The sequence below is a fragment of the Sturnira hondurensis genome, unplaced genomic scaffold (genome assembly GCF_014824575.4).
Source record: "Sturnira hondurensis isolate 20B ecotype Veracruz unplaced genomic scaffold, ASM1482457v3 Scaffold0017254, whole genome shotgun sequence".
Lineage (NCBI taxonomy): Eukaryota > Metazoa > Chordata > Mammalia > Chiroptera > Phyllostomidae > Sturnira > Sturnira hondurensis.
Genome location: NW_028089885.1, coordinates 1,090,744 through 1,104,003, shown reverse-complemented (window position 1 = coordinate 1,104,003; position 13,260 = coordinate 1,090,744). Strand labels below are relative to the sequence as shown.

General features: G+C 49.7%; 2 protein-coding genes across 2 annotated transcripts; both read right to left on the bottom strand.

Moving 5' to 3' along the window:
* Positions 1-457: 457 nt before the first annotated feature.
* Positions 458-2,916, bottom strand: THAP7 (THAP domain containing 7). Its single transcript, XM_037067468.1, has 5 exons — positions 2,864-2,916; positions 2,613-2,692; positions 2,036-2,191; positions 1,368-1,508; positions 458-1,183 (listed from the first exon to the last, which is right to left on the bottom strand). Exons 2-5 carry the CDS (start codon positions 2,690-2,692, stop codon positions 604-606), a joined length of 957 nt encoding a protein of 318 aa, XP_036923363.1. The 5' UTR covers positions 2,864-2,916; the 3' UTR covers positions 458-603.
* Positions 2,917-4,276: 1,360 nt separating this feature from the next.
* Positions 4,277-11,371, bottom strand: LOC119001898 (tubulin alpha-3 chain-like). The gene is given in 5 exon segments (XM_037067467.1): positions 4,277-4,587; positions 8,636-9,316; positions 9,595-9,743; positions 11,087-11,326; positions 11,329-11,371. Coding segments are annotated over 5 exon segments (1,410 nt in total). The 3' UTR covers positions 4,277-4,290.
* Positions 11,372-13,260: the final 1,889 nt, after the last annotated feature.

Genomic DNA, 13,260 nt, shown 5'->3' with positions numbered 1-13,260 from the left:
TTTCTGAGGGCTCACTACTCGCCAAACATAGCCACCCCCAGAAATCATTCTGGTCCGTTTTCAGATGAGATAGGCCCAGTTGTGAATGGGAGGCTGGCCTTCAGGCCCGAACTCAGGTTGTGCAGACTGAGTCTGTTGTGTCCCTGCAAAGGAATAGTCTGGCTTGAGTTTTGGGAATGTCTTCAAAGAAACCAGCTTGCTTAAGTCAACACTATTTCAGGTACCAAGGGACAGTGCTGAGTGCTGCCCCGGCCTCTGCGCATACCACCCTGTCCCTCAGAACCCTGTGGGGCACAGAGCTGCACAGGGAGGAGCGGGCAAGAGCAGGATTCTGCCCTCCACAGCTCAGAGCTTGGACTCCAGGGTCTGAGCTCACTCAGGGCTTTAGCCATTGTCTGGTAGAACAAGCCTGGTACGGAGGAAGGGGCCCCAGCCCCCAGCTGAACCAGATATAGAGCCTGCTAGAAACCACTTTATTAGGGCACCTGGTAGGTCTGGTGGATGCAGCTCACATGAGGTCCCTTTCCAGGTGGATTCTAAGAAAAAGGCTTGCAGCCCTAAGAGCCAGCCCCTCAATCAGTCCTGAGTCCAGCGACCCCTCACTCAGGTCATGCTGCTGCTCAGCTGCATGGCAAAGTCCTGCACGTGCTCCTTCAGAGTCTGGCGGGCATCTGCCTGAGCCCGTTTCTCCCGTGCCCGCTCTTCCCGCGCTCGTTCCTGCTGTAGCTTGGTTAGCCGCAGCCTTAGCCTCTGCTCCCGCCGTTTGCAGGCCTGCAGCTGGCGCTGAGCCTTGTCCAGGGCATCAAGTGCAGCCTCAGCCCGCCGCTTCCAGAGCAGGGCACTGCCCACCTGGTAGCTGTGCTCATTCTGGATGTAGGCTCCGGCAGGAGGAGGGAGGCGCAGCATGTAGGTTGAGGGTGAGACAGGCCTCGGCTCAAGAGGGGACGGCTGCCGTTCTGGCTCCCGCTCTGGTGAGGGCTGGGTGCTGCAGCCTGCTTCATCCGCTTGGGCACCCAGGGGCCCCAGGAGGTCTGAGAAGGGGCTGCTGAGGCCAGGCTCCAGCCTACCAGTGGGGGAAGCAGGCAAAGCAGCAGGTGCTGAGACCTCTTCCACAGGAAAGCAGGTAACCTCAGCAGGTGGAGGTGGAGAAAAAGGAGTCATGGGCCCTCGGCCCTCAGAGCAGCTGTGGGGCAGGAGACTGATAGGTCAGGCGAAGGGCTTGCCAGATCCCACTTTACCAGCCCCCTGGCCAGGGGCACCAGCCCGCTACACAGGCTCAGCCCTGTCCACAGCTGCTGGGAGACACTCTATAGCCCAGTACCTCAAAACTGGGTTGAGAGGGGCATACCTCCACCCATAGCACATACCGCTTCCTGCATCGCCGGAGCCGGCTGACGTTGGGGGGACCAGGTGGGTAACTGTGCCCCTTGGTCTTGGTTGTTCGGCGCAACTTGGAGAAAGACTCAAATATTGTGGGAACTGCACCCTCCTTCAGCCTGTGATAGCCACTGTAGGGGAAAGCAGCCTGGATGACAGAAGGACAACACTGCCACCCCCAGCTGACCAGAGAGGACTCAGTCAGAATGCCCTTCAGCACCCTGGAGTACACTTCCCAGTGCTGGCAGACGTTTAGTTTGGGGAATGCCAAGTTAGCCAGAGTTACACCAAACTCTTCCCTGCAAGGTTCCTCAAAATTAAGGTGCATGGAAAAGTTCCACCAGAACTGTGCTGCCCAGCCAAAAAGAATTATTGTGGACTTGGTGGGAAGACTGGAGTGCTGAGAAACCCCCTCTAGAAAAGCTCATGTTTTTTTCCTGCGTGACTGGCACAGTCATTCTGAAGGAGTGGGTCTTACCATCCTCATGTCAGAAGAGGAAACTGAGGTAGCGCTGGGAAGAGGTATCCCTGATACCTTGTCTCCCAGCAAGAGGTATCCCTTCAAGAGCTATCCCTGAAATCTGGTCTGCCTGTCCTTGTGTGAGATGTGCCAGGGACCTCCTCATCGGGCCCAATGCTGGCTAGCAAAGAGGCTCACCTGATTCCCACCAGCTCAAAGCAGTTCTCCTCGAAGTGTTTGGAGCAGAAGTAGATGTACTCAGATGCTGGGTCCCACAGGCCCTGGCCACTGGGGTCCAGCCTCTGGCAGTTGGCCAGCCACAAGCCTCGCCTTGGGTTGTCCTTTTTGGGAAGTCTGTAAAGCCACAAACCCGTGAATCCCAGGCTGTCTGAAGCCCTGGGGCCATGATGCCTAAGCTCCTCAGATGAACAGCGGGCCCTGCACATGCTGCCAGACCTCCCTTCAATCATTCCAGCTAAGCACCACCCACCCAGGCACAGACGAAGAAATTGAGGCCTCACAGGAGGCGCAATTTGCTCAGCGTCACCTAGCAGGTAAGAATCGCAGAGCAGAGGATCCAAGAGTGATGGACGTGCATCCTTATTCTCCCTTATGGCCTCAGTCCCACTTGGACCGCCCGCTTCAACCTCTGCCACCCACAAGTTCAAGCCTCGGCCCAACCACAGAAGGGCGCACGCGCAATCCTAGCTTCAAGCTAGCAAAACGGGCACCAGCGCACGTCAACCTTTGCGAGCCAGCACGCACGCGCGCTGACCTGTGGAAGGAGATGCCGCGATTGCGCGTCTCGCGCGTATCCCGTGTGCAGCAGCCGGCGGCGGAGCAGTGACGCGGCATCTGGGGAAGAAGCGGAAGCTTGGTCGCGGGCGGCTATGCGGCCCCATAGGGGCTCGAGCCCCCAGCCGCCGCTCCGGTTCAGGTGGCCCTGTCTTGCCTAGTCTCCCAGTGCCAGATCTCGCCTGAGCCCCGTTCCAGCCCCTTCTCGTGACTCCTATCAGCGGCACTCACGATCTCGCCATAGCTAAGCCGCCGGAGTCTCGCGAGGTGTGGAGAGGGGCGGAAGTTGGTACCATAGAGACTAGGGAGTATGGGACGCTTGCCCAGAGGGGGCGGGGCAGGCTCCGGAAGCTGAGAGCGCGTGGGGTTGTCGCGGGGCGCGCGAACCAGGACGTAAGCGCCGTCGCAGAATTAGCCGGCCTCTCTTTTGTCCTTTCGGGTCTAATTATTGGCGGTTAACCGGTAGTGCCCTGGAACTGGACCCATGCAGGCAGTCTCAGGAGGCCACGGTTGCAAAAAAAAAAAAAAAAACCGTCCAACGCCAAGATTAAAGGGGCAGGGCCACGAGTTCAAACCTGGTAGAAAACAGTGTTCACTTCTGTGAAGGTGCTTCTAATTGGGTGGACAGTGGCTACTGATTACGTTTTTAGAAAATGTGATAGGCAGCCCTGGCTGGTTTAGCTCAGTGGATTGAGCTCGGGCCTGGGAACCACACGATGGAGGTTTGATTCCCAGTCAGGGCACATGCCTGGGTTGCAGGCCAGTTCCCAGCAGGGGATGCACTAGAGGCAACCATACATTGATATTTCTTTCCCTCTCTCCTTCCCTTCCCCTCTAAACATAAGTAAATAAAATCTTTAAAAAAAAGATGTAAAAAGAAAATGTGATAGACAAAAGGTTTTGTGCTAACGACTTCCAGCAAGAATCAGAAAGAGAAAAGCTAAGGGCCTTTTTGAAAACGGAGGTCGTACACTGGGTTAGTGCTGGGCAAGGATGCCTTCTGGGTCATGCCCACAAGACAGGGTGAGAACGGACACTTCACAGTTTAGGGAAAACCATGTTACTCTTGCATTTTTCAAAGAACATCACAGTATGGGACATGGGATTTAAGAATGCTTGAATTTAAAATAATTGAAGCATTTCGTCGTCCTTTCCTCAGCCATGCCTTTTGAAGCCTTCTTTCTGGGAGTAATGTGGTAACTAATCACAGACTTGCTTAATTTAGTTTGAAAGGAAATTATTTTGCCCTGGCTGGTGTAGCTCTGTGGATTGAGTATCCACCTTGAAACGAAAGGTCGCTGGTTCGATTCTCTGTCAGGGCACCAGCCTGGGTTGCAGGCCAGGTCTCCAAATGAGGGCATGCAGGAGGCAACCAGTTCATGGTTCCCTCTCACATTGATGTTTCCTGCCTCTTCCTCCCCCCTCTAAGAGAAAATCTTCACACACACACACACACACACACAAAACAAATTAAAATGGAAACGTTTCCCCCTAGAAACACTTGGAAAAAGGCAGGTATCTGGATGTAGAATTTTGTCAAAATACAGAACAAGGGACAAATGATGCCTCAATACAGAAACTTTAATAGGTAAACATATCTTGTAACAGTTATAGTGGGGGGTAACACAAAGGGATGGGCGCCAGCGCAACTCTGCCACTCAGTATTCTTCCCCTTCCTCAGCCTCCGCTTCCACGGAATCCACGCCCACCTCCTCATAATCTTTCTCCAGAGCTGCCAGGTCCTCCCGGGCCTCGGAGAACTCCCCTTCCTCCATGCCCTCCCCCACGTACCAGTGCACAAAGGCTCGCTTGGCATACATGAGATCGAACTTATGGTCCAGGCGGGCCCAGGCCTCGGCGATGGCGGTGGTGTTGCTCAGCATGCACACAGCCCTCTGCACCTTGGCCAGGTCTCCCCCGGGAACAACGGTGGGGGGCTGGTAGTTGATGCCCACCTGCCAGAGAAGGGAAAATCAGTTTATATTGTGGTCTCAGCTTATTTTTCAGACCTGGAGCTGTGGGCCCAGTATAAATGATGCCCTATAGAAACTGGTTCATTAGTTTTGGGCAGTATCTATCAACATTTAGTATCCTTTGACCGTGTACGTTCACTTTTTGGTTACACCCATACAAGAACACAGAACTACATGTACAAAGATTTCTTTATATTTAAAGTACCTTATTAGCAGAGCTGGAAATAAATGGCCAGCTTTTTCCATCATAGGAAACTAGTTAAATTATACACCCAGTCAGTGAAATACTATATGCAACTATGAAAAACAAGGAGAAATCTGTCCTGCCTTAGGTCTTTCCAGAAGGTATCCAGCCATGTAATATGAAAAAGAGACATTTATTGATGAATATACAAGAAACATTGTACACAGAGGTGATGCCTCAGTCCCCTTCAAAGTAGGCACCTTGGGACCTCACACAATTCTCCCAATTGCCATCATCTGCTCTGACATACTTTCCTGAATCTCACTGATGGTCTGTCATCTCTTCCCTTTCAGAAGTGATAATTAGTTTTGGGAAAAGCTGAAAGTCACAGGAGCGTCAAATGTGGGCTGTAGAGGGGGCTAAATCACCTGTATGAACTATATTTCGCCAATAAACTGCACAAGACATTACGTATGAATGGGTGGTGTCATGATGAAGCTGCCAATCCCCAGTTGCCCGTAAGCTGTGGCCAGATTCACCCAAGCAGTTTCCATGAAGGGATGTTCAAGCTTAACACAAAATTTGATGTAGATTCCTTGCTCTACTTGCTCAGCCATTTGAATGTGACAACCACACAGTACACTTGCTCACACAATGGCAACTACTGTACCTGCTGACTAGTATAGTGAAGACATCGTCGTTTACCCATGTGCATTCTGGTCCACTCTCCTTGACTGCCAGGTTACATTTAAGTCATGCAAACCATTCTCATTATATTAACAATGGCTGGACTTTTTCTGAACAGACCTTGTATACTGGGTTGGCCAAAAAGTTTGTTTAGCTTTTTGCATGAAATAAAAGACACATTTTTCATTTTCAACAGTAACTTTATTGATATGGATATTTTGAGTATTGCAGATATCTCCCTCATAGTATAATGTTGATTGCTCTCAATTAATGTCTTAATTTGATCACTATCAACTTCAACTGGTCTACCTGTGTGTGGAGCATTTTCCAAGAAGAACCCTCCAGCACAAAATTTCACAAACCATTTTTCACACTTTCAATCAGTCACAGCACCTTCTCCATACAATACCCAAATCTTTTTTGTGTGTTTCAGTTGCGTTACCATTCTTGAAATAATAAAGCATAATATGCTGAAAATGTTACTTATATTTTTCTATCTTCATTATTAAAATAACTACACAAAACTTCACCAATTTTGACAAGTTTTTAAATGCACGCTGATATGACAGATGTCACAATACAATCTACCAGAATTGTTTCAAATGAAGTTAAAGACAACACTACTAGAGCCATCTTTTTGGCCAACCCAATAAATATGTCCAAGGTATACTGTATACTTGGTAAGAAGAAAAGCAAGTTGGATTCTGTGTATTTATGCTTAGATATACCTATATGGGAACAACTAGACCAGAGCCTTGGACAGCTTAGAGAACATCATGCTGGCGGAAAACAAATGCCTGGCAGTGTGCTGAGGTGGTCGCCAATTTATGCTCTGGTGAGCTAGGACAGCTGTTAGTAGCAGCTAGGCAATGCCAGTCCCCAGAAGAGTTTGGAGGAGCAGGGCGAAGGGCACAGAAAGTTCTGACCCTGATCAAGGGCTCTCATGGCTCTAAGGCCAGGCCAGCTGGCCCTACTAAGTGGGAGTGCCACCAACTTCCTGTTATCTCTGGCCACCTGTGTGCAGTGATTCACATCAGTCACCTACGTGAAAGGACTGTGCACACTTCACCCGTGTTGCCAGCCTCCATCATTATCAACCATATATCAAGGGGCATAATACACCTTGAATATGTACAGAAAATCACTTTCAGGACAAGCAAAGCTCTGGGAAAGGAGGGAAAAACTTCAGTTTCTCTTCATTGTTTTTATTTTAAAATTTTCAAATTTATTTTTAGAGAGAGGGGAAGAGAGGGAGAAAAATATCAATGTGTGGTTGCCTCTCACACGACCCCAACTGGGGACCTGGCCTGCAACCCAGGCATGTGTCCTGACTGGGAGTCAAATCAACAACCCTTTGGTTCACAGGCCAGCACTCAATCCACTGAACCACACCAGCCAGGGCATTGTTTTAATATTTTGCCACATAATGTCCATTTTTATAATAAAAACCTATCCATATTTAAATATGTAAGTTTCCTTGAAAATATCATGACCCTGAGCAAATGGTTGTTTAAGAACATATGGTCATCGATTCCCAGTCAGGGCACATTCCTGGGTTGCAGGCCAGTTCCCAGCAGGGGCCAGTTCCCAGCAGGGGATGCAGGAGAAGCAACCATACATTGATGTTTCTCTTCCTCTCTCCTTCCCTTCCCCTCTAAAGATAAATAAATAAAATATTTTAGCCCTGGCTGGCGTAGCTCGGTGGATTGAGCGTGGGCCTGCGAACCACACGATCGAGGTTTGATTCCCAGTCAGGGCACATGCCTGGGTTGCAAACCGGTTCCTTGCAGGCTAACTACCAGCAGGGGATGCACAAAAGGCAACCATACATTGATGTTTCTCTCCCTCTCTCCTTCCCCTCCATAAATAAATAAAATCTTAAAAAATATATATTTTAAAAAAAAGAACATGGTGAAATCACACTCTGACACAAAAGAACTTAGAGGCATGAGAATTCAACACAGTCCATCTGAGGCTGGACTGTCTTCTTTGGGGACAGAAGCTTTAACTTCCCACAAACCAGCAGCCTCCCTACTGGCTCACAGAGGGCAGAGGCTCAGCTAGGGGAGTTACCTGAGCACAGGGCACAGCACCTTCCACAGTGCTTCCCAGCTGAGGCTGTCTTGGATGTCCTTACTTTGCTTTTCTTTTAAAAGATTTTATTTATTTATTTTTAGAAAGAGGGGAAGAGAGAAAGAGCAGGCGAGTTACATCAATGTGTGGTTGCCTCTCATATGGCCCCCACTGGGGACCTGGCCCACAACCTAGACATGTGTCCTGACTGGGAATCAAACCAGCGACCCTTTGGTTCACAGCCCGTGCTCAATCCACTGAGCTACACCAGTCAGGCGATGTCCTTACTTTTCAAAGGTCAGTGACTGAAAGCTTTTCTTCACTCAAGAACTCGGAATGGAAGGTTTCCACTCCTACGTAAAACCTCTAAGGTCTGCAAACCTATGTAAGATTTAAAGATTATATCCAGAGCAGTGAAACCTGTTGTAAATGTTATCCTTTTTATGAGTCACTTTAAGTCATCAATTTTATTTCCTCATAGATGACAGCATCACAGTGTCTTAAAGTGGGTGGGGCTGACAGAGGGCTAGATAGTTTCAACAACTTGTGTGACGTCAGTGTGGCATGACCCTAGAATTTGCAACTTCCCAACACCTTAGGGCTCATGAGGGCTTACAGATGTGGGGTCTACAGTTTTATCTCATGCAGAAAACCAATTGTGAACAAGGACTTAAAGAAGGCGGCACAAAGTTAATGAGTCTAAGCACACGATGGAATCAATTTATAACAAAGGCTCAATTTCAAATATCAACACGAATTAGCAAAATACCCAAAAAGTTTCTAATAAAAAATATTTCTAAGGCCAATCTATTTTTTTCTAAACTAATTCTACCACCCACGTGGGCACAGATATCCTTTAGAAAATTTCCTTTTGTTAAAAAATTTTTTTCTGACCACAGATAAAGAGTGTCATGACTCAGGAAAGAAGTTCAAAAGACACCACAGGATACAAGATCACTCTGGTTCACTGACTGATGACCAGAGCCTAGCTGCCAGGGAACAGGATTCCCCACAAGGGCAGCATTCCACCCCTGGGTGTGCTATGCTGAAAGGCAAAAGCACCCGTTATCCACCACATGGTCCTACCTTGAACCCCGTTGGGCACCAATCCACAAACTGGATGGTGCGCTTGGTCTTGATGGTGGCGATGGCCGCGTTGACGTCTTTCGGGACCACGTCCCCGCGGTACAACATGCAGCAGGCCATGTACTTGCCGTGGCGAGGGTCGCACTTGACCATCTGGTTGGCTGGCTCGAAGCAGGCGTTGGTGATCTCGGCCACGGACAGCTGCTCGTGGTAGGCCTTCTCGGCCGAGATGACCGGGGCGTAGGTGGCCAGGGGGAAGTGGATACGGGGGTACGGCACCAGGTTGGTCTGGAATTCCGTCAAGTCCACGTTCAGGGCCCCGTCGAAGCGCAGGGAGGCCGTGATGGAGGACACGATCTGCCCGATCAGACGATTGAGGTTGGTGTACGTGGGCCGCTCGATGTCCAGGTTGCGCCGACATATGTCGTAGATGGCTTCGTTGTCCACCATGAAGGCACAGTCGGAATGTTCCAGGGTCGTGTGGGTGGTCAGGATGGAGTTGTAGGGCTCCACCACGGCCGTGGACACCTGGGGGGCCGGGTAAATGGCGAATTCCAGCTTGGACTTCTTGCCATAGTCCACCGAGAGCCGTTCCATCAGCAGAGACGCAAAGCCAGAGCCGGTGCCGCCCCCGAAGCTGTGGAAGATGAGGAAGCCCTGCAGCCCTGTGCACAGATCCGCCTGAGAGAAAGCAGAGACCGTGAGCAGCGCCTGTCCCAGCCACACCGCCAACCTCCGACAAGCCTAGGTCGCTTCTCTTGGCCTCCACGAGAGCAAACCAATCCCACTTGTCCCCAGGGAACAGGCATCATCACACTTAGGCCTGAGGCAGAGCAGACACAAACATGTACGATGCACTGCAGCCACACCAGACGGGAAGACCACAGGTTCACTACTCTGGCCTCAGAGGGGGGATTCTGCCAAAGGGACCCTGTAGGGCCTCCCAGCACTCTTCTTACCAGTTTACGGATCCGGTCCAGGACCAGGTCCACAATCTCCTTGCCGATGGTGTAATGGCCTCTGGCGTAATTGTTGGCTGCATCTTCCTTCCCGGTGATCAGCTGCTCTGGGTGGAAGAGCTGCCTGTAGGTCCCCGTGCGCACTTCATCTACAGAGAGGACACGTGTGCAGTGGCTCTTTAAGGACAGTTGTTAACTTGCCAGCATGGACAGACTCAGGGACCATTCAATTCTACCGTACTGTTCCTCGCATCTCCACAGCACCAGTGTATCAGAGGGACTCCCTCTGTAATACACAGAGCGCATCTGCATTCTGTGGCTCTAGGGAGGTACACTCCACTCATGGCACAGATACCAGCTTGAGCAGTTCCCAAAGAAGGAACAGAGCTCGCAGCCCTGCACACAGGCAATTCTACATGTGCATATTTCTTTCACACCAAAGACATAAGACAAAAACTAAATCCATGTTTCTCTGCCTCTCTTCACTCCTCTCTCTCTCTCAAACTCAATACATAAAAAATTTTAAAAACTTCTATACTGGACATCACCAGGTCAGTGTGGTTTTGGCCAGGCAGTCATATCATGGCCCCTGTGAGGCATATAGGGTCACATTCTGTCCTCTCCTAGATGGCCCCTGACAGGTGCTCTCTCTGCAGCTCTCCTTGGAAACTATACTTCAGGCATCCAACCTGGAGGAAGCCAACAAATGTTCTCTCTTTTCTATGTTTGAGATGCATCAAAACTCTTGTGCACCAGCCTGAGAGAGTGCACAGCATTCATGAGATAACGAGACCCCAGCCAGGGTCTACAGCTGCCTGGGGCTTGGGCAGTCACAGACGAACTGCTCACAATCCCAGTTTACTCCTGGGAAACTCCAGCTTTTTTTCTGTATGTTAGGTTTTCCTAAACCAGAAGCCTAAACCCCCATTTCAAGTATTAACTTTCGGTTTCTCGCCCAACACGGTCACGGATATACCCGTGTGTCTGCCCACCCCTTCTGCAGAGGGATTCCGAGGGGCACTCGTAGGGATTTAGCGAGGCTCTCCCAGCCTCCCTGGAAAGCCCCCCTCCTTGCCTGAGCACCTACCCACCACGGNTGGAGGAAGCCAACAAATGTTCTCTCCTTTCTATGTTTGAGATGCATCAAAACTCTTGTGCGCCAGCCTGAGAGAGTGCACAGCATTCATGAGATAACGAGACCCCAGCCAGGGTCTACAGCTGCCTGGGGCTTGGGCAGTCACAGATGAACTGCTCACAATCCCAGTTTACTCCTGGGAAACTCCAGCTTTTTTCTGTATGTTAGGTTTTCCTAAACCAGAAGCCTAAGCCCCCATTTCAAGTATTAACTTTCAGTTTCTCGCCCAACACGGTCACGGATATACCCGTGTGTCTGCCCACCCCTTCTGCAGAGGGATTCCGAGGGGCACTCGTAGGGATTTAGCCAGGCTCTCCCAGCCTCCCTGGAAAGCCCCCTCCTTGCCCGAGCACCTACCCACCACGGTGGGCTCCAGGTCCACAAACACTGCCCTGGGCACATGCTTGCCAGCCCCAGTCTCGCTGAAGAACGTGTTGAACGAGTCGTCCCCACCACCAATGGTTTTGTCACTTGGCATTTGCCCGTCAGGCTGAATTCCATGTTCAAGGCAGTACAGTTCCCAGCAGGCATTGCCGATCTGGACACCGGCCTGTCCCACGTGGATAGAAATGCATTCACGCTGGGAAACAGAACATAGTGTGAGACCCATTTGTTTTCAAAAGAATTATCACTATATGGCATGAGAAATTAATATATATATGTACTTCAGTGTTTAAGGCTTTCTCAAATCTTATTTCCTTCTTTTTTAAATAAAGATTTTACTTACTTTTTTTTTTAGAGAGAGGGGAAAGGGAGGGAGAAACATTGATAGGTTGCCTGTAGCATGTCCTCAACTAGCCTCTAACTGGGGACCCACAACCCAGATACGTGCCCTGACTGAGCATCAAACAGGTGACCTTTTGGTTTGGAGGCCGGCACTACATCCACTGAGTCACACCAGCCAGGCCTCAAACCTTATTTTCAATGACTCTTATGTGACCTACTTATTCCTGTCGGATACTGAGGTGCTCTACATCACCCTAGCTAAGTGCCAGAACTTAAGTGTTTTCTACTATACAAACACTAGGTTATTGCCCTGGCTAGTATGGCTCGGTGGATTGAGTGCTGGCCTGTGAACAAAAGGGTCATCGGTTCGATTCCCAGTCAGGGCACATGCCTGGGTTGTGGACACATGCCTCTTGTACAACCCCCTACTGGGTACCTGGCCTGCAACCCAGACATGTGCCCCAGACCAGGAATTGAACCGGCAACCTTTTGGTTCTCAGGCCAGCACTCAGTCCACTGAGCCACACCAGCCAGGGCAAATACCCCACCTTTTTAAAAGATTCTCCTTAAAGTACCTATTTTGAATGTACCACCTCTTTCCTCCTGGGAACCTAACTGTATAGTCACTAATCACTTAATACATTTTAGACACATCATCCTTACAAATACGTAGATCAAATGAAATTTGAGGTGTCTCACCCACCCCAAATTCTAATGTACAATACTAAGAACTTGGAGGCCTTTTTTTCTGTTATACACATATCAAATCTCAGTCAGCAGGGCATCAAAGATTCAGGTAATGCAGCAATGAATCACTGACAAAGAGGAAGCAGAGTTTATTTTAATGTGAAGGAAGGAGACCAAAAAGGTATGTTTGCATATTTGATGGCAGGAAGCTGAAGCTTCTGGATAAGTATGGAACTATCTCATAAACAAGAACATGAAAATGGGTAAAATTTTTGGCCCCTGAACACAAATCAGGGTACTAGCACCAAACTGTACCAGTGGTTCCTCGGCCTTATGCACTCAGTAAAAAGGGGGAAAAGGCCATTTTCATGTAAGAATGTCCTTGTTGAAGCAAAATTTATTAATCTTATTAAACCTCTACCCTGCGTACTGTGACAAAATGGGAAAGTACACATAAAGTACTTGTGCACAGGCTGAAATACAGCTCTCTTGAGAAAAAGCAGATATATATTTGAGTTACCAACTGTGAACTAGCTGGGTTTTTTTCATGAATACTATTTGTACTCGAAAGAAACGACAAAATGGCTGCTCAGAATTGGACATTTGTTATTTACGTTGTGTTGTTTTAAAGTGAATAAATATTTTCACAGTTCTGTTTCAATTTCTAATGGGACAAGTGTAGGGAGGTCCGGAGACCAGAAGTCTGAGCACCACCCTGAAGTCCTCAGGAATCCAACACTACGTACAGTTTGTCCTCTCAAGAGACAGAGTCAAGGCTACCCAACAGACAAGCTGCTGCCCTGGCTCATTATGGCCCAGTTTCTGGGGAACTGCCTGCCCTTGCCACTCCCACACTGGGGTGGGGCAGGGAGGAGGTGGAATGGCCTTTGAGCACACAAACTCAGAGCAAGCCAGTGTCCTCGTGTGCCAGTCCAGACAGAGGCCTCCAGGCTTCGTGGTGCTGCCGGGATGGTGCTGTGCTTGCTCTCTCCTGCCCCCCTCTAGTCGCCAATGCTCGCTTCTGCGGCACCCTGGACCTTTTCATCTGCAGCCACACGGGGCGGGCTTCAACTCCTCTCCCGCCTGGGCAATGGCAGCTCGTGGGTTTCTCAGGTCCT